The sequence below is a fragment of the Saccoglossus kowalevskii genome, chromosome 16, assembly GCF_978046115.1.
Source record: "Saccoglossus kowalevskii chromosome 16, keSacKowa6.1, whole genome shotgun sequence".
Classification (NCBI taxonomy): domain Eukaryota; kingdom Metazoa; phylum Hemichordata; class Enteropneusta; family Harrimaniidae; genus Saccoglossus; species Saccoglossus kowalevskii.
The window spans coordinates 24,328,485-24,349,486 of record NC_140656.1 but is presented as its reverse complement, the minus strand read 5'-3'; the positions used below and the strand labels follow the sequence as shown (position 1 = coordinate 24,349,486).

The 21,002-nt window shown below is 34.4% G+C and overlaps 1 protein-coding gene across 1 annotated transcript; it reads right to left on the bottom strand.

The window, feature by feature from the left end:
* Window positions 1-977: 977 nt before the first annotated feature.
* On the bottom strand, window positions 978-8,517 carry LOC144357179 (uncharacterized). Its single transcript, XM_078011630.2, has 3 exons — window positions 8,392-8,517; window positions 1,787-2,011; window positions 978-1,449 (listed from the first exon to the last, which is right to left on the bottom strand). Exons 1-3 carry the CDS (start codon window positions 8,495-8,497, stop codon window positions 1,121-1,123), a joined length of 660 nt encoding a protein of 219 aa, XP_077867756.2. The 5' UTR covers window positions 8,498-8,517; the 3' UTR covers window positions 978-1,120.
* Between the last annotated feature and the right edge of the window lie 12,485 nt (window positions 8,518-21,002).

Genomic DNA, 21,002 nt, shown 5'->3' with positions numbered 1-21,002 from the left:
TTGGGTATGTTATTTTTATTCTAAAACAGGAACCTGATAGAAAGATTCGTCTTTACACTGCAGTAGCTTTATTGAGGATCATGACACAGCTATTCTTTACTTTTACATGTTTCGATTCTTGATTGTGTGGATGCATTCACCTTCTCACGGTCTGTCTCTAACTTGTGTATCTATCGTTTTTTTTTTCAGAAGACAAGTTCCTAATTCTCCATCGAGTTCCTCTGTTGCTATGTTACTGAGTGGGTGTTGTTTGCACCTGTTTTGTCTGTATGTATGTATATCATTGTATGTGTCAGAAAATTTTTCTTCAATATATTACAAATATTTTGTTATCCTTTCAAAGATAATCTGAATGCTTATAACAAACCGTGAGCAAGCAGCGATATAGTAAAACCCAGCAGTATATCCAACCAAACAAACGACTTAAACATTTATATCGATAAGGCATGAGATATAACAGTTGGTATTGATGATGTTCGATTAATTCATGTAAACACATTAAATGGTACGTCCTAATACGGTATAAGAAATGTAATGGAAATGCAATCAATGAAGAGCCTACCATGGTAACCATTGTATTGAATGAAATACTACTTGCTTATGCTAGCCTAGTATGAAACCTTTTGAAAATAAAATGGATTATACATGGCAACGTGTTTAGATATTTATCTAAATTATTATCTTATAGCGTCACAGTAGTCAGGCAATGCACAACCAAATACGTAATAATTGACATATGTTGCTTGAAGACATGAGATGTTCACAGTTGGTGTTAGCGCAGGGTTGTATGTACGACTCCGCCCAGAGCGCCCTCTATGGTTCAATTTTCCAACCCATAATCCTTTGCAAAGAGCGAATATGGTGGAAACACATTTCTGACCTATAAGCAACATAGAACCCATGTCGAAGCTGAGGTGGTGTGATGACGTTGGCGCAATTGATAGTTTGTATCCAAGGCAAACACAAGAGTAAAGAGCACGTGTAAATTAGATAAAGACGAAGAAGAAAGTAGAAAAAGACATAGCTGCGATGTTCTGGTTAAGTATAAATATTAGCAATATGTAAATTAACTACTGATAGGTGTGAAATGAGTGAACATATGTCACACCATTACAATGAGTCACATGGTGTTCGTTGTTGGGTACTTCAACACCCTATCTTTTCGTGATCTCAAAAAGCCGATACTCAGGTAAAAAAGGTCCAACACAATGCACACTCCAACGACGAGAATTGTAATGGCGAGACACAGTGAAAACATAACAGTACCCCCTGTGGACATCCCGAGAAAGGATTTCGACTTCGTTGGTGATATAGGTTGCTGCGTTGTAGTTAGATAGAGAGTTCCCGACGTCATATCCGGCGTAATTGATTCTATTGGCGGGACGGTTGTACGCTCGTTTACAGTGGTTATAAAAGGTTGTGTGGTCGGACCTACAGTAGGTGCAGTTCCTATAACCAAAGGAGATCGAAAAATCATGTATCAAGTGCACGTTTTATACACTTAAAGCGGGAGTCGTCACCTGCGCATGCATCAAATGGCCATAGCGTGTTTACAAACAAGCGTCTACCCATGAGCCTTTGCGTAATTAGCATGTGTTATTATCATCGCTTGGGATTCCTGCGCGTACGCATGTGACTACCCTCCCGCTTTAAACGATAGATATGTGCCAGGCAGCCGGGTTATTTGTCAAACGATTTCTCTTTTAAAGAGAAAAAACGAGTTTAAAACAAACTTCCCAAAAAGCTGTTGATGGTTTTTTTGTGGCGGAAGGGTACTATAACTCACCATTAGGTCTACCAGAGAAGACATTATCGCCACTTATGCCAACAAGGTCTCCTTTTTTCAGAAAACATTTTGTGGTAAGTGTAAGCCAGGTCCAAACTGTACACTCCGGATGGAGACCACATTCAATACAGCAACCAGCGGCAGAGCTGATATCGAACTCGGCGAGTTTATTCGAGACTATATTAGTCGGGTATTTGACAGAAATCTCCATTTGACAACCCAAATCTGTAAAGAAAATATGTGAAAGTACAAATAACATTAACGATATTTGTAAACTAAATACTAGTTGACGAAAAGAGAACGCCAGATAACAAACAAACGAACGAATGATTGATAAGCATATCGAATTACAAGAATACTCAGCAATACGCATTGAGAACCTGAACTCAAAATATATAAATTGCTTTCCGTGACCATATTCAATTGGAATGAAAGGATAAGCCGAGCCTATTTGAAAAAGCTTTGTTCCATATTCCAGAATGCATAACGTCATTGGACTAACTGAAAACAATGTTCTTTGGAATATCTCCAACAATAACGTCTTTGAACTATAAATGTCGTTTATTATGGATCATTAGTCTCTATATAGTTAATTCTGAGAATCTGCGAAAAGCACAATTATTCTGCGGATATATAGCAAACACACTATTTGGCAATAATATCTGAAAGACGCCTTAACACAAATGTATGTTGGTGTGGTCATTCTCCATATCTAGGAAACAAGGCATATATACAATTTATGAATTAGTGAAGTAACAACTTGTTCAACAATTACATACTTATAAAACAATAATAAAATTAATGCTACATGGAATATAGGAGAAAATTATTGAGAAAAATAAGTGCGCCACAAATTGAATTCGATTGCTCGTCGGCCTCGGGATTCGGGCCGTTTGAGTTTAACTCTTCCCTATTGCTCCACACTGTTGATCTTTCAAATACAGTTGTTTCAGTCGAGATTTTGCCTTAAATTGTGTGCTAGATTAGTGTGCAATATAGTGGATATATACGCGTTAAAGCTGCTTAATATCGCCAGTATATTAACAAATTTACCTGGCATGAAATGTAGATCTTAGTGTAAATAATATGTTTGACCTCCGGGTGTCAAACCAAAGATTACAAAAGGGCATGTCAAACTTAAACATTATTGCCTCTTCTCTCATTTCATCACATGTTACATCGTACGATTAAATTCAAAGTATATATTTTAATATCTATTCTCTGAGAAATTCAATCCCATTTTTATTCATCAGTTTACTGTATGCATTCATTCATTCATTCTGATTGTATTTTTATACACATGTAAGTTAACTTTAAGCACGCAATATGCATCCAGATATATATTTAATTTTTCGTAAACTGATTTGCACAGCATAAATACAGGTATTCAAATTCAACTTATTCCGAAAGGATACACTTTTGAATGAAAGCGAAAACCACGAGTATTTAGTATCACTACTGGTGCAAATACAGCTCGTACTTTTCAAAAACGTGTCCAACGTAGTTACGTGGTAATTGCCTGTCGCTTGTACTAGCTCAATGCAAGGGATGAATGAATGAATGAATGAATGAATGAATGAATGAATGAATGAATGAATGAATGAATAAATGAATAAATAAATAAACGATGCTTACATATATCTACACGTCCATACGAAATAGCATTGCATTGTGAAGAATATGCTATGATTGTTGTTAAGTCCTGGGGTGAGACACAAATGTTTATGACCAACAAAGCTAACACTTTCTCTACATGTATGTGCTGGTCTGTGTCAGAGAATGCTTTAAATATACGGTGCTCGACGAAAACATGAATGGCAGTTTGATTACGTATGCACCCATCATCAAACAAGGTTTGTAGTGTAGTGATAATAAGGTGGGATAACCTCTTGTATTCGGAAATCAATGATAGTAGACAATTAAATGCAAATGCATTACGGTATCCATTAATAGCAAGTTTTACTTTTCAATCTACTTCCCCCACAGTGCTCCGGTGAACGATCAAACGAACGCTCGACTTATTAAACAGGATGTTTGAAAAACTGGTCAAAGTGGGTTATTATTCTACCAATTTATAAAAAAAAAGGTTGTTCTAGTTCATTATGTAATTATTAAGTTATTTCTCTCAAAGTATTTTTAGCAAACTGTTTACTTTTGTACTGAATTGATGGTTTGTTCGGTTAATGTCGTAGTACCTCATTTAAAAATTCTGACAATAAAAAGGGTACATTCTATCGCACTTTTATTGATTCTGCTAACATCTTTAATGTAATAGAACGACAAAAATTGTGGCACGGGCTTTCAAACGAAGTTAATGACTAAATGTTCATGTAAGATATTGTGTGAAAACAGAATCAGGTCATACAGTATATTTTGAAAGCCCAATTGGCGTACGTCAGTGCAGCATGTTGAGTCGATTGAGTTGTTGAGTTGTCCGTCTTTCTTTATTAAAAAAAATGGCACTAAACGTACAGAGCAGAGGTCAGTGGGCGTCCAGCTCATATCAGACTTTATTGAACTGTCATGCCTAATATAATAATTGAAGGGAAAATTGTCATACTCTCTTATAATATAATAGGTTTTTATTGTGGAAGGTGGGTAATGAGTGTGAATATCGATAAAATCATGGTTATGGTTTTTAAAAGAGGTTGATATTTATCGTGAAATGACAAATGGGCTTTAAATGAAGAGATTGTTGAGGGTATATCACATTATAAATATACCAAACAAGTACGTTATTTGTAAATTTTATTCCACTTTATTTTATGAGTAAAATATCATTCACTGGCACATTTATCGCAAATACGATGTTTTCTCGGTGGGAGTCGAATTTGATGTGCATTTCGGAGAACGCATCCAAGAAAACTGTTAAAATATTGCATTATAATTTTGGCGCAATCGTAACAGAAATTCACACTTCAAAATGGTGACTCCCGACAAATATAATCCTTTGTCGAAGCGACTGCTGTCATCCGGGTACTTTGAAAGTACGCCCTTGAAAGTCATGTGTTATAGTTTTGTTGTTTGTTTAATCCAACTAGCTGTAATCAGATAACGATTTCCTGACATGCGCAGTAAAAAAAAACAGTAAGCAAGGTTGCATTGATTTAGTGAACGAAACAACATAGATTTACAGAATATGATAATATCGATGATCCCACTCAACATCATGCAACCCAAAAACATGTGTTGTTGACAATATCACAATGAGTTGATATGAAATGATGTAATGCCTTTACTGGGAATATCAGCTTCCCTCGATAAACTCCTGCCTCTCAAGTCGTGATATTTGGTTTGTAATGAAGCATTTATGGATGTGATAAAGCAGCTTTTTTCATGTACGAGGTGATTCAATTTAGCAATAATATGCGAATACGAAGAAGCATCCCCAATTCAAAATCAAAATTACTGAACAACGGTTTATTGCTCCGTGTCTGAACAAATATGTTTCGAATGTAATTGATGGGAGACTTCATTCAGTTCACAGTAAATTGGATTCAAATCATCCTTCGTTTCCTCGGATGGTCTTTGAGTATATAATTTTCCAATTTATCACTTCCTGCATAAATTCTAATTACGGGCCGTGAAAGAATGACAACGGAACGCATGAAAGCCTTGGGCAGTTGTACGGATTGATAAATCAACACAATCTGATGGTAAACGCGTGTATTGTGAACTATTGTGATGTGTGTCTAAACCAATTTGTTTATAATTGTTCCATCGTATCGACTAAAATAATTAAAAACTAAAAACTAAATAATACAAAGATAAATGAATCATCCAAATTAGTGTCAACGTAGTTTCGAATGATTGTGCACAATCTATGACAGAATCCAGCATATCCATTAAAAGGAATATTAAAAGCGATACCAAGGGAAGAATATTGGGGAAACGCAAAGGTGCACAGATTCGTACTGCAAAGAGTGTTCAAATGAATGAATTAAGTAATTTCTGAAGGTTGAAATTAATAGAGGCGATAGCGGTAATTTGGATAAGCGGTCATAAATAATTCTTATCACAGGCAGTTGTCATATTCGACAAAGCTAGCTCGTCATGACAAAGGTTTTAATTTCACCACACTCTGTTTTAATGCAACCCACTCAATATATCTATCTTTCTATATATCTATATAACTATCTCACGCACACTGAAATTGCGTGTTACTATATTGTGAAACGGTATTTTCTCAATATGCCACTTTTATAAGCGTGACCGAGCAATAAAAAAGACGCCTTATTAACTGCGGATAACAACGTATTAGCTTTTGTACTTGCACATTGGATGAAAATAAATAATCTATACAATGGTGTATCCTGTTATTTGAAGATTTTACTGCTTTAACAAAAAAGCGTGTTGTACTTACGAAAAAAGACATTGTACTTTATAACGAGTTAATATTATATGCGACCAATATGCAGTATATGTACATTGAATCAGACGCATATATGATATTAGTATCCCTGAAGTTTGAGATAGCCAGTGTTATTGATCAAAAACGTCCACGTTTGGCCTCACATGACGTAATGTTTGTGCACATTACATAATTGTTTGTGTTACTGGTCTATGATGCCATATAATGGCATGTATGAATATACTATGAGAGGGCGTCTGAATGCCTTCCTTTGCAAGATGAATTATTAAACATATTAGATATTTGCTATGTCTTCGGCGAATATCAACAATTCAACCGAGGCTATTAACTGTGTACTACTACACTTGCAAGGGACAACATGCTTAGATGGCAACTCCCGACCGCTGTTATTTGTAGAATGTTTGGACATTAACTACACAAAAAATGATAAAGTTAAAACCAGTGAAATGATAGAAAAACACTGAATACATTTCTGAAAACGCTTACAAATGCATCAATTATTTTTGTTTAATTTTAACCGTGAGTAAATAAGCACTTTATCGCACCAAGATACTACACAGTGTCGTATAATCAGATTCCAATTTAATTAGAATCAATAACGTGCTATAGAAATAGACATTCATATTGAATGCTACTGTCATTTAAAAGAAAAACACAAACACAATATAACGTAAAATATATAAAAAAACATACAATTATAATATGATTTGTTTCATTTCTAATTATCAAATATCATGATGTTTTCCGGAAAGACAAATATAATTATAATATAATTGCTCGTCTAATCTTAACTAGTTAAAGCAAGTACTCGGACTTATTTCCATGGAAACGATTTGTGTTTCTCCACATAGCATCACATCTCACTTCGTTGAACATTTTGAACCAATGAGCATCCATGATCTAATGATAATGGGACCATCGATCACGTCATGGAAGTCAGAGTTAGTCGTACATAGCATAATTTCAGAAAAACTGCATGAAAACAATATGTTCATCCTTAACACATAAAACTATTTAAATCACAATCGCTATAGAAACGAAAAGAAGACCTGTCTGTGATGATCTATTTTCTCATTCATAAGACTCGCCTATATCACCCACAGAAGAAATAATCGCCATTATACACGACGCATTCAACAATAAAACATTAATCTGCACTATAATTGAAAACGTTACTATGGCATTATGCAAAATAGCAACATGTAAATCGAGTAATGTCATTAACATACCATGTTTTATAACATTATATGTCTGCTGTGTGTTAAAAATGCCACATTACTCGATTTAGAGATATCAATTTGTTATTATTCTTTTTTGTCAAGTATTCTAAATATTGATGATGGTCCATATATTTTGTTACAAAGACTGCTTACATGAAAATTATTTATATATTAATAGGTTACTGAAGAGACCACGCTACAACGAACAATTACCGTCCCATTCTTGGGACAGGTAATAGGTGGATTACAACGGTGTTACCAAAGCATTGAAGTCACTAACACCACATGGCGTTGATAAAACGTGGACGCAAATAGTCGCCTAGGTCACATTCTTGCCTATCAAATACCGTTCCTGTCTCTTCCGTTATAGCGTACATTGTTTCAAACAGCCTGGTTGCATAGAACAACCACGCCGCGGTTCGATAAAGTTTCATTTCGCCTTGCCCAGGAATTAGGTACACTATCCGCTCGGCCATCCTGACACCCTCCGCAAAGAATGTCAGTCTGACCGAGTTTACGGTCAGACCGGCTTCACTCCAACTACAGGATGTAATTTACAGACAATATACTCCATATTACAGGATCCGTACTGAATACAAAGGCCCACTAAAGGTAAGTAATAGTTGGTTTACTTAGAAAGCCAGTGTCAGTCAATTATAAAAATCTGTTTAAGATCTAAGGTAGATGCAAAGAACCTTAACCAAATTTTGTAATTTAGTTTGTCTATAGGCGGTAGCGATACATCAATGCAGACGCCAATTCGCCTTGCCCTGAAATCTGGCTCACTATCCGCTCGACCCAATCGAATCCCCTCTCCCCACTAAATTATGATGGTAGATGACAACGAGAACGGCTTCATCGTCATCTACCATTTTATCCGATCGTCATTTACCAGAATATAACACTGGCTTTCTATCAAACCCACCGCCGTTAGTTTTTATGTTTCTGTTCTTTTCGGTTTTACCATATGGAAAAGTATTGACAATTTAACTATTGCAGATAATCGCTCTCACCAAAACATGTTTTCTCATCCTCATTCAACACATATCCAGTATCACAGGAGCATGTCTCTAATCCATTCGTCAGCTGACACTGGTGTTCGCAGCCTCCATTGTCCATACCACATGATGGCGTTACTGACACTGTGGGGAGAAGACATATTTGTTTTAAATTTAAGGTTTTACGATATGAATATTCTGTGTAACTTATAACTGGAATAAGTAAAGTTAGGTTTAACAAACTGGACTCGGCGGTTGTAACAATAATATCTTATCCCAGCTTTTAAGATGTTCCGTGATCTGTGTTATTGAACAACAAATAGTTATTTAAGGTATGAATGCAGATTCAAGGCACTCGCAGCTCAAAACAAACAAAAAATGTTTTTGCGTTTCTTTATGTGAAAGTTTTTGACTTCAAAGTGTTCCAATTTTACCCCTTAAGTGAAACATACTAAAACATAAGCGCTCCATTTACCAGGAAAAGTGCAAAACTTTTTTCAATCCTCAGCATAATTTACGAGGCTGTACATAAATAATATAATATGCTTGTCAAAAGTAATGCCGAAGGCTTAATATAATTTACTAATAATAACATTAAAACATTAATCGGTTTATGTGATAGTTTTATGTGTGATATGTGTAGTATGTGTGATAGTATAATGTCAGTAAAATGTGCTCTGAGAGAACGATTATGGAAATTATCAATTCTCTCATTTCGAGTTTTACCATTTTACAGGATATTGTTTAAGATCACAACAACGTATGAACAAACGAGGACGCTTTGTGTATAAAAAAAAACCTCGCAACTCAGATTCATAACTTAGATAATTTCCATTTTCCATCCAAACATTAATGTAAACCTTCTTATTTATAAATCACTAATATATCACTTTGTAGTAAATCTCTGGGATGTTAACAGTGTGAAGACAACACTGTTCAAACATGACAAACATTTATCTGTACCTTAAAACTGTATCGAGTTTTTCAAGCGCTTCTCGAAATGCAATACTTTTGCACATTGGCCGTTTTTGTTTGAGTTTGGTAACAGAAAGTAAGTCAGCTGCAGTTGACACCAAAAGCATTAAGAATTAGCATAAGAAAATACAAGCAAAATTTCGTATCCTTCTTCTATAGTTTATATGAATATAGGTCGAATCTTTTCACATTTTCAGTGCGTAAAATGATCTAATACGAAACAAAATGCATTGTATATATTTAATAAATTTTCAAACTGAGAGATGATCTGCAATTTCGGTCCTTGAATACTATTTTATGAAGAAAGAAGTCGACAAAACCCGGAAACGTGAAAAGAATTGTGAAGAACAATGATAGATGAGATAGTTAGTATCCCGTCAATCCATGCCTACAAATCCGATTTGTTTCTCACAAAAAGATTTATCTCTGAAAATAATAACTATGCCAATCATAATAATACCTTTCGAAAGTTCATATTAACACAATTGTTTGGGACTCTCTATAAACTAAAATTAAACATTAAAATACATGTAGTATATTTGTACGGTTTTCAAAAAAAAATATCCATTGTTTCATATCACCAACACCAGGTATATATCTCGGAAAATTGCGGCGTATTTGTTAGTTGACTGCTTGTTTAACGTGAGTGAACATTTGTATTCGTCAATGATTTTGCTGCAAACTTTATTCAACCACGATCATAACTCTCCGACAACCCCGGTTCATCGTCGTCACAGTGTTATATTCAACACATACACAACAGGTCGTTACCAGAATTAATCACAAAAATCTCATTTTGTACGCGGTTGAAAGGGATTAATTCCTCTTAATTCACAAGCCCACACTGATTTTGTTCAGAAAATGCCAAGCTGCAGAAAAATAATCAATCGTTTCATCGCACGTGAAAAGCGCGATGCGCGTGAAATGGGTGACGTCGAGTAGACACACAGTGATCTTGTTGACCTACGGAATATAGAAATCGTAGTCAATCAGTTTTTGATTGATATACTTGATTGTCGACACAGTTATCCACAAATTCCAATTTATATACTGCATATATTAAATGTTAGTAGTACAGAGTAAGAAACGTCAGTCAGCAAGAAACAACAGAATGGTAATAAATGTGACTGTTTGTCTAAGATGTATTTGTTTTTTAAGATTAACAGCGTCGTTGTAAGTGCATTTCTAATGTACTCACACACACACACACACACACACACACACACACACACACACACACACACACACACACACACACACACACACACACACACACACACTCACTCACTTACCTGGCGGAACGGTAGTGGTCTCCAAGCTCAAATCGGCGACCATTGACGTTAATAAGAATTGAATCAGAAAGGACGACATAATATGTCCATAACAGGCACGTTACATCTATCAGCAGAGCATATCGTACGAATGCGTGGTTTCCCTTAATGCAGTTCGGCATAATACTGATACGTTATTCAAATAGATAAGCTGCGTAATGGGGGCGTGGACATCCCACACTGATGTTAAACAGCCCTGATCCACAATTGCGATCAATTGGCTTCCTAATTATTGTCCCATGAACAAAGGTGTGTTTCTTTTCTATAAATGCATTTGTTCATCGGAGGAAAATTACTTTTTAATGAGTTACGGGATATTTTTAAATATGTCAATACATTTCCAATACATGCATTCTCTTTTATGTTTTCATCATTTGTCACGATTATTATAATTATTATCGGTGGCGTTTGGTTATAACAATTAAATAGTGTGAACACGGTGAGGATATTCCCATACAACAAGAACGCACGTTATCGATTGTTATCCGCACCAGCATCTGACTATTCAAAACATAGCAATTCCCGCAATTTACTGAAGATAAAGACGCTTTAAGAAAACACGAAATGAATTAGAAATCAAATAAAATAGCACTCGTTATATGTGTGTAAGTTGAAACGCTATTCTATGTTTTGATAGCTAGGAAAATTGCATTTTATTATTGATTTTAATAACTAAATGAACGAAGCCTAGAATCATCGTTCGTTGTCGCTGTCTTATTATATTATACTTTGTTATATTATTTGTTTTATTTTATTTGAACGGTATATCACAAAATCTGTGTTAGTGCGTTACGCAGCCATTTGCATTTGGCTTGTAAAGGTTACTCGAACCATTACCTAACTTCCATGCGTGTGCTTTGTCTCGATATAAAAAGTCGTCAATTTTTCTATTACAGACGATTCATCTAATAAGACCGATTCAATAAAAGCTCACTGTACTATATGCCACTCACACATCATATTTGCATATTCCTGTACGACTTGTCCAATCATTTGGTAGTCATGTGATACACTTGCAAGCGCAACTTAAATAGTGGTCGTCTTCGCTATCCACCCTTCAAGTTGGAACAAAGCATGCCGATCTATCTTTAGACGTAAACACAGCGCTGTCGCCTAGCAGCCAGTTACTGTGTTCATGTAGATCGTTACATGTTGTATCCCCTTTCTACAAACAGCGTATGCGATAATTTTAACCATAGTTAGTGATCGGTTACCTCTCATCCCCTACAAAGATAACAGATTAAAGATAAACTACTATTTCATTATGACTTGATCCCATATTTACAGCAACCCGTCACACTACGCCATAATGTGATGTAATCATGCGGAAATCATTACATGGGGGAGACTCATCATATGACTTATCGAGTACTGGTAAATATAAAACCCTTTTAAAGTTTACCGCTCGATATAAGATAAAAAAATCTATATATCGATTCAGCAGACAACTAAAATACTGTGTTTTGAGATTTAGGTGTGAAGGGGAATGGAAATAAGCAGCTTTGTAATAAACATTATACATCCAAAATCAACATGTGCCGTCCACTGAGCATGTCTGTTATTTCATCTTCGTCGTCTAATAACGGGAAATACTAAAGGGTGTCATATTTCTGGGCGGGAGTGGCATGTAATATTCACTATGTCGCGATGTTTTTGGTTGTAACTCTTTATAAAAACTAACATAAAACTGCTGCGTTTTGATTTTTGTGGTATGTAAAATATTCTAAAAATTAATCATCCATGAATTGCAAATAAGAACTGTTTTTCGTGGATTTAATAATATTAATATATGCATATGCAGTAAACAGATTTATACTAATTATATTATTTATATGTTACAAATGTATTTGTTCATCTGTAAGATAATTTATTCGTCGCAGGGTTGTTTCAAGAGTACTCGAATCGTAGTGATAAATTTTGGTTAATTTGTACATTTGAATGCGGGAAGGTTAACTATGTTATCACATTCGTAGAAAGTTGGCGTGGTGTATGTATACGGAATGCTGTGTAAATACAATTACATACTTTACTTTGAAACAATATACCCTGGGTATACATGTTCTTACCACGATTAATCACTAAACATACTAAATAATTTACTTAATATAGGACAACTACGCATCTACGTTGTCAGAGATGTAGTGGAAAACCCACGACAAAAACAGCTTAAACCATATCGTACAATTCGTAGTGTAACTGTAATCAGAAACAATTGTGGAAGCTGCTAAGGCAGATAAATGTAATAAATAGAATGTGGTTGTTGGGAATCGTAGTTCTTTGCTGTGTTTCAGTAGAAATAGATGTTCTGGGCAATAACAATTAGAAGAGGCATATATTTATATATCATAGGTTAGAAAATCGTATGACGATTATGACACAATATGATTGCATTCCTATTGTAACTGTAAACCACAATACGTTTATTTCTACATCGATACTCTGAATCCTTGATCATAATTGTGGTCACCCTGACCGCATGCGTTATATGTGAGTCCCAACCTACGCATAACAACGTATACTCAAGTGAGTCAAATTTGAACGCACTCAGTAGTCACCTTTTAATTTAGTTTGACTGTCGTTTGATTGCACTGTTATTCCCAAACGCGTATACACGTAAACCTTATATACATATTCCCTGGGAAAGATCATTAAAAACATGAATGAATTAATTAATCTAAATATGAAAAAATATAATACATTATTATAACTAGTTTTGATGATATTTAATACTACCCTTACCTTGTACTAAGTATGGTCAATTATTAATTATTATTCACAGTTGTTCATAGTTGTATGCATATATTTATTAGTGTCGCCCACCAATGGACAACATGTACATACGAATAGAAAATTATGTCCATCATTTAAATCAATGGAAATGTCTAGCTTCGGCATCTGTGGTCGTTATGTCAATTGCATATACTAGTGAATGACATACGATACTTCCACAAAGAAAAATCGAAGTATGTCGATAATGAAGGTCATTTTGGTCATTCGTTAATGGTTTCAGAAAACACTGTGGTGACTGATAAATGTACAAGTGTTACAAAACACACTTATTAGTTGAAGATCAAAACCCTAAATGCAACATAAGATAAACACATAGTTACCAAAGTGAAGGTCAGTATTATGTTTCAATGATCTGCAGATGAGGTCCACTATTTTTCGTCTGAGGATCATCAACTGTATATTGACTGGAACAATAATTTTTTTTTATAAATACATAAATCGAATGTTGGAGTATGTGGCAGGTGCCATTTTTTACTGCGTGCAATTACGAAATAATAGCTGGTTTTGACATTATTGTATCTGAGTCAATTTCAGTTTTAGTCATCAGACCGCATTTTGTCAAACCAGCGAAGTGAGTTTTAACCTGAGGTAAATATATTTTTTGTTAACTACAGCGTTTGTAAGGTCGTCCGTGTACCAATATATTTTCATTCACGTGGTTTGTCGCCCGTGGGTATGACAAGTATATTGCCCAGTAACAAGTAATTATATGTATCAGTGTATAGTTAATCACGCCATATCCGATAATCTCTAAACCAATATGGGTTATTAACGATATGATATAAATAAATAATTAGCTCAAATCACATAAACTGATTAAAATATAAGATTAAATAGTTTTGTTTTAATTATAGACACATGGATTTTCTGCACCACTAAGTTACATGATAATATTAATATAAATGAACATATCGCGGTTATAGTAGACACAATAATTTATATACACACTTGTTGTAAAGTTTGATTGCTATTTTCAAGATCGCTATAATTACAAACCTTAACATATATTTCATAAAAAAATACTTGATGTAAGATCAGTTATAAATAATTCCAGGGACACATTCTTCCATGACATCACAACGTCTAGAGATTGTGCTCCTTGTTAATAATTACGTGTCATTTTACACTCACACCTGAATTGCAAGAGACAATTAGTTTCTCAAAGTATAAATGTATTGCTCATAATGAGTTGATAGGTCGGCAGATGTTATTTTGTTACTATGTAGCCTGCGTTGCTAGGATACAAAATGAATCAGACAATAGAATCGACCACAAAAGCAATTTATTGGCAGCCATGGTCAATAGTAGGGTCGCCATTTTTGTGTAGAACGTTCTTTTGGGTTGATGGTGATGATGGCCAAGAAGTTCCAAAATGGGACCAAGATTGTTGACGCTTACTCCGCCATGTCATTCATAAGAAAATAAGGAAAAGCAGTTTGGTTGAATGAGAAGGATTGCCATTTTATATTGTTAAATCGCCACTCCTGCTTTCAATAGTTTCAGTCACTGACATATATTTGATGTTGAAAATGAGTTAACAAGTTAACTGTTAACATATATCCTGACATATCTCACAGGAAAAGAAATAGTAAAGAAACTTTCAACCACAAACACCATTACACTCTATGTTCTCATAGAACCTCGTGCAATGAAGTCACTATATTAAAAGGGGCAAAGGGGGTAGCTGGTACAGGTTACAGGGAATAAAATGGCATTTAATGGAAGTTCCATTTACATTTAAAAAAATAGGTTTTTACACTTTACAGATAAATCATATTCCTAATTACATTTTTTAATATATTTGATAATTTGTGTTTGAGAATCAAAATTAGAAATTGCGTACGAATTGCGACATTCAATGTGGAAAATGCTTTATACGCTTACACAAAATAAGATCTTTGTACAAATTACTGACGAATAAAATAGATAATTACATTTTTCACCTTACCTATGTCCACGAATGTACATTTTTTTATTTATTTAAATAACATTATTACGAAAATAACAACAATTAATTACAACTTACGAAAATACCCCTTGCCGACCCTCATATTACGAACATCAACGATATGTAGTCTTTCAAATTAACTTCGAAGTATCATGTTGTTGCTAAGCAGACAGGTTTTTGTTGTCATTGGTGATATTGCATTCGAACTGATTAGTAGTAGTGTATAATTATTTTAGTGTTTGTATACAATTGTATAGAAAGTATTTCCTTGTGCGCGTATATCGTGTTCCTCGTCAATTTTATTTAGTCTCTGCGTTAGTACATTTAAGATGTGGTTGTTGTAGCCCATGTCTTTATAGGGAAATTATTCATTATTAAGAGGATATTAACAAACTCACTTCTGGTGAATCTCTCACCAAATGCACGCGATTTTATCAATTGCCGTATACATTCGGCTGTACTATTGTATTCCAAAGTAATACAATACTGTATCATAAATATGTATTCAGTATAGTAAATATAAACGGCATTTGACCATCATTGAACAATCGACACATTTATACATGAAAATCAAGATACCGTTGTTATTACCCTAATGATAAAAATTTTCACTACACAAGCTATTGATGCTTACGTTTTTATCAGGGTTTCTTTGAAATCATGCTGTTCTCCCAGCCTATTATACACTCATATGTTTGCTGCAGACAGACATTCACATGAAAATGTTCGCTAAAGACTATCACTTTAATTAACTAAAAGATCTTGCCAAACAAAGTTTCTTCAATATATGTGGTACGTGTTGAGGAACATTCTTAAATTAAACTAAATTTTCTTGGTTGGTAACACATCCAGGTTCAAAAACTATTGATAATGTTCCATTGCGGGGGTTTATATACACACTAAATGTTTCGTTTCCCAGCCTGACTCGCTGTCGTGCTAGGACTTTTATACGCCTTTGTTCTCAAAATGTCTTATAAATAGATCACGTGACATCAAATATGAAACAATGCTTTACTGTGCTAAGAAGGAACCTTACAAAATGGGTTCGAAATCGGAACTAGCAAAAATCAGTAAAGACTTTCCGTTTTCGACATTGTGAAATACCTTTGCCTTTTATTAGTCTTGAATTGTGACTGAAAGAAACTGAATGAAATTACAAACTATGTGGTATATTCAACAACTCATGTATGAACAACTTTGATAAATATGATGATGAAATTCTGTATTTTTCTGCATAAAAACGAAAGAATTTAACAATGTCGAAAACGGAAAGTCTTTATCGCAGTGTTGAATCCACCTGGGACGAGGTGTCGGTGATCAGCTTTTGCGTTATATGTTTTTTTTAGCTTGTAGAATCTTGAATAATCATGATTTGCTCATTATACAGATCTTGCGTAAAATGTCAACCTACAACAATTTCAATATGCAAATGATATGAGAACACAGACTGAATAAACTGACTGAAAAATCAACGTTCATACAAATACTGCAGTTACGCATCGCGTAAAAAAAACGTTCCATTTGATTAGAAATAGAGGCATGGCCTCTTTTCAATTACAAATGTTGTGTATGATTGCTAGCAAGATACATTCTATAAGATTTTCACACCTAGTTCTTAATTTGATAAAATTCTAAATGTAATTGTCTTATATTATCGATTCATTTATAAATGAATTTGAATCTTATTGTATTAAGTCTAAAAATCAAAAGCACTTTAACTGCAACACGTCAAAGCCGGTTGTAACGCATTTATGTTATGACAATTCTAGTTGTTTATTTTAGGAAAGTGGAGACTGATTAATTGCATTTCTAGTCCGTTTCATATTTCAATGAGGGACAATACAAAACCATGTTTGCAATCTACCAATTTGCTACAACAACACAAGGTTCTTTCACGTGTCATTCAGATTGAGTGGAATCAACAACTGTCTTCTTTTATTAATTGTGAAGAAAGCTAGACATGGATTATTTCTCGACCGTGTGCTACACACTGTCCAAGACACTATCGTGGCCGACTGCTCAAAACCCGACTACAAACTAGTTGTATATAAATTGCTCAATTTGGACACTATTATTATTCGGATATGTTATGTTCCCATTTTGTACTAGTATTATACGCAGAACACCATCACATAATATTGTGACCGTCATGAGCAATAATAAATTCAAAATTGTTGATGGAATCGATAAATATAGTATATATAAATAGGTAATCGCAGTCTTTAATTATTATTCAATATAGCTAGCCGTTTCGGAGAAAAAGTATTCTTTCTCAATGATAGATATGAATGAGAATATCTACTATTTATGATAAAATTAGTTGACAGCGAATCCTGAAATATTTTATCACTGAAGCCAGTATGATCAGATGGTCATAGCGTGTCATTGTTTACAAACAAGCATCTACCCATGAGCCTTTGTGTTTATAGCATGCGTTGTTATCGTCGCCTGGCACTCAATTCTCGCGTGTGCGCAGGTGACGACCCCCTCCGTGAATGGTTAAACGACATACATCAAATAAAAAACAACACAAATTACGAAAACAATAAATGGGAAAAAATGGGATGCAAAAAGTAAAAGCGACATTTCATTTTTTTTTCTTTTAAAATATTAGCCGATTAGTATTAACAGATAATACATTATCATTTTTATAGCCTCTTAGATTCATATTGGTTTATTTTAGAGGTATCAAGCTTTTAGTGTGAATGCCAGCTTTATTATTAAGTGCCTTATACCGACTTCTTGATGCATATATTATGTTGCCTTTAGAGTAGACGTACGTGATTACACCTGTAATCAGAAAAGACAAAAATGAGCGGTCTTTCATTTATTATTTATTGCATTAATGGCCGAACAAAGCCATTGTAAAATTTTGCGTCTGTGGTAATGGGGTGTTTTAGCCTCCTCAAAACAGTCCTGACCTATTACATTAAATACACGCCAAATTTTAATTGTCTATTAATGTTTCTTTCAAGATGGTCAATAAAATATTTAGCATGAATGTTGGTGCTGCCTTTAATGAAACTGAAATATGGATTGGTCACATTGTGATAAAACGCCAGCACACCAGCCACGATACCCGTAATAAATTGATAGTCAAAACAATTAGTTTATTATTCGCAGTGTAAATATAGCCGACTAATGATGGAACAATATAATGATGATGATATAGAATAAATATTATTTTTTTACACTAGTTTGTATGTGGTGAATAAGATGAAAAATATATATTGTTATCTGATTTCTGTTTGATTGACATAAGAATTAGTTCGTTTTGTGATGCGGAATAATAATTCCACAAATGTGAGCTTACATCCACTTTAAACACCGTATTTTGAGACGATGTGATAAAGGAATTCCACACACAATGGGCCTGGAATGAAATTTCTCACACTCGTTGAGAGTGTTTTGTGTCAAATCCAAAACTCGTTAGTGAAGTTCCATTCCAGATCTTGGGGTGTGTGATTCTATTAATCTCGTGGCTCTGTCTATCTCATCTAGATCTTGGCGATCGAAGGCCTAATATATTAACACATGAATATTGTAACAACAACAATTACGAGCATGGTGAAAGGACAATAAATCATTATAATGTGACAAAACCATCACGTACGAAATTGACCTTGTTACTTCCGTGTATTAAACCGACTGACCTTTAGATAGTGTGAGCGTGAGGTACAAGCTTCCTAAATGACCGTTCACAGCTGCAATATTGTGATAAGTGATTGTTCATAACGAAAGTATATTTATGAAATATTTATTCCACGTAACAAACTACCACAGAACAATACACTATTGCCGATATAAACTACATTGCTTACACCCATCTACGTCATTGTTACGTTAAAGGAGCATTGTATCTAAGGTAGTTTGCTGGTACTTGAGAAGACAATTTTGTATACAGGTTGCACACTACATTAATAATAAAAACAGACCATCCATCTCATGTTTCAATAAGTTAACAATGTTTTACGTAATACCCCACAAATGACATGTACGTTACAATGCTGAAATAGGTCAATATTTAAAAAAAAACATTGCAAATAAAAGAGACAGCTAAATGCATCATTTAGATATAATAACAAATACGCTGTGCAAGATCAATCGAAATGTACATTACCATACATCTAGAGACGGTCTGTTGGTGAAATTGCTATTCTCTATAAGTAATACTAATATCCCACGTTATAATGTGGGTATCCAAAATTGTACCGTAGAGAATAGAAAACCTCTTGAAATTAACGATATTTAAAACGAACAGTTTGAGTGAGTATTATTTTAGTGAAATGTACAATAACTTACAAATATAGTGTTTAGAAATAGTATATTCGTGCAAAAAACAACAATAAACAGTGTCTTCAAGTTCAAGAGAGCAGTAATTGCACAATTTAGTAATCGGTATAAAACGATTATATGTCACACATGTGAACGGACGATAGATTTGATTTAGCTGAAATTTTCGTTACACACAATAACGTACACTTCAGCAACGTAATATTGCATTAATCGTGAGCATTTGTGAATAAACGTCCAAGAATTGACTTGTTTACACTCCACTGGCAATTGATTTCTCAATAGATTATAAACAAATCAACTCGCTATAACGGTTATTTGCATACATATTACCAACTTTTCAAAAATGTCAACAGGGCGACATTTAAAAACGAACAATCACGAATTATTCAACTTAGCTGATTAACACAATATAATACGTGCAAATTAGATAATTTCATTATAAATTGTTGATTTTTATCCAACCAAATCAAGTAAAGTACATTTTAGTCATAACTATTAATATGGACCCATATACGGAGTTCTAGAACGCTTAACTTGGAACGGCGCCGGAATTACGTATGTTAAGTAAATATGTTTAATTTTCGGATTTTCTAATCGCAATTTGCATCTACTTATTATATTTGGTTGTTTAACGCTGCTATGCATCAATCATTTGCAAAGTCATTACAAGCCCGTGTGGGACTTTGGAATAATCATGCCGGGTGCTTACGAGAATGTTCTCAAATATCTGTTTGTTGACGCAAGTGAAACTGCATATCATCCGGTATGTAGTCAATGTCGCTGACAGTGGCATCATGGTATTCTTGGGTTGTTATACACACCCATGCTAAAATATAGCTTTTCAAAAAAGGTACTAAACACGTACTTCTTTTGGTGAAATTACACCCCTTTTCAAGTGCAGAAACCTAAAATACATACTAAAATCATACTGCTTCCAAGTTGAGGTAACATGAATTCATCAGATTTCTTTTTCCATACTGTATTTCACGCGCGTATACGCGTCAAATAACTAAATAACAACCTATTTATGCGTTGTTTTACTTCAGCTTGCGTACTATATTTTATTCAGAGACCACCCTGTATGCACAAGCCGTAGATGCATTGACTAATCGAACGTAAATTCAATGCAAAGCAGATCAGACACTGTAAATAATACACCGACCGCGTATCAAACAGTGCCCTCTTAACGCCTTATTCGCCATTGACGTATGAAGAACAATCTAATTATACATTACTTTATATTTTAGAATGTGTTTATTTTTATTCGAAATTACAATTAAATGTTT

Coding starts and splice junctions, on each gene's coding strand:
- LOC144357179 (XM_078011630.2), bottom strand. CDS start 8,497: ATGGACAATGGAGGCTGCGAACACCAGTGTCAGCTGACGAATGGATTA. Junction 2,012..8,391: donor GGATGAGAAAACATGTTTTG/GTGAGAGCGATT, acceptor TTTTCTTTACAG/ATTTGGGTTGTCAAATGGAG. Junction 1,450..1,786: donor CTTCTCTGGTAGACCTAATG/GTGAGTTATAGT, acceptor CTTTGGTTATAG/GAACTGCACCTACTGTAGGT.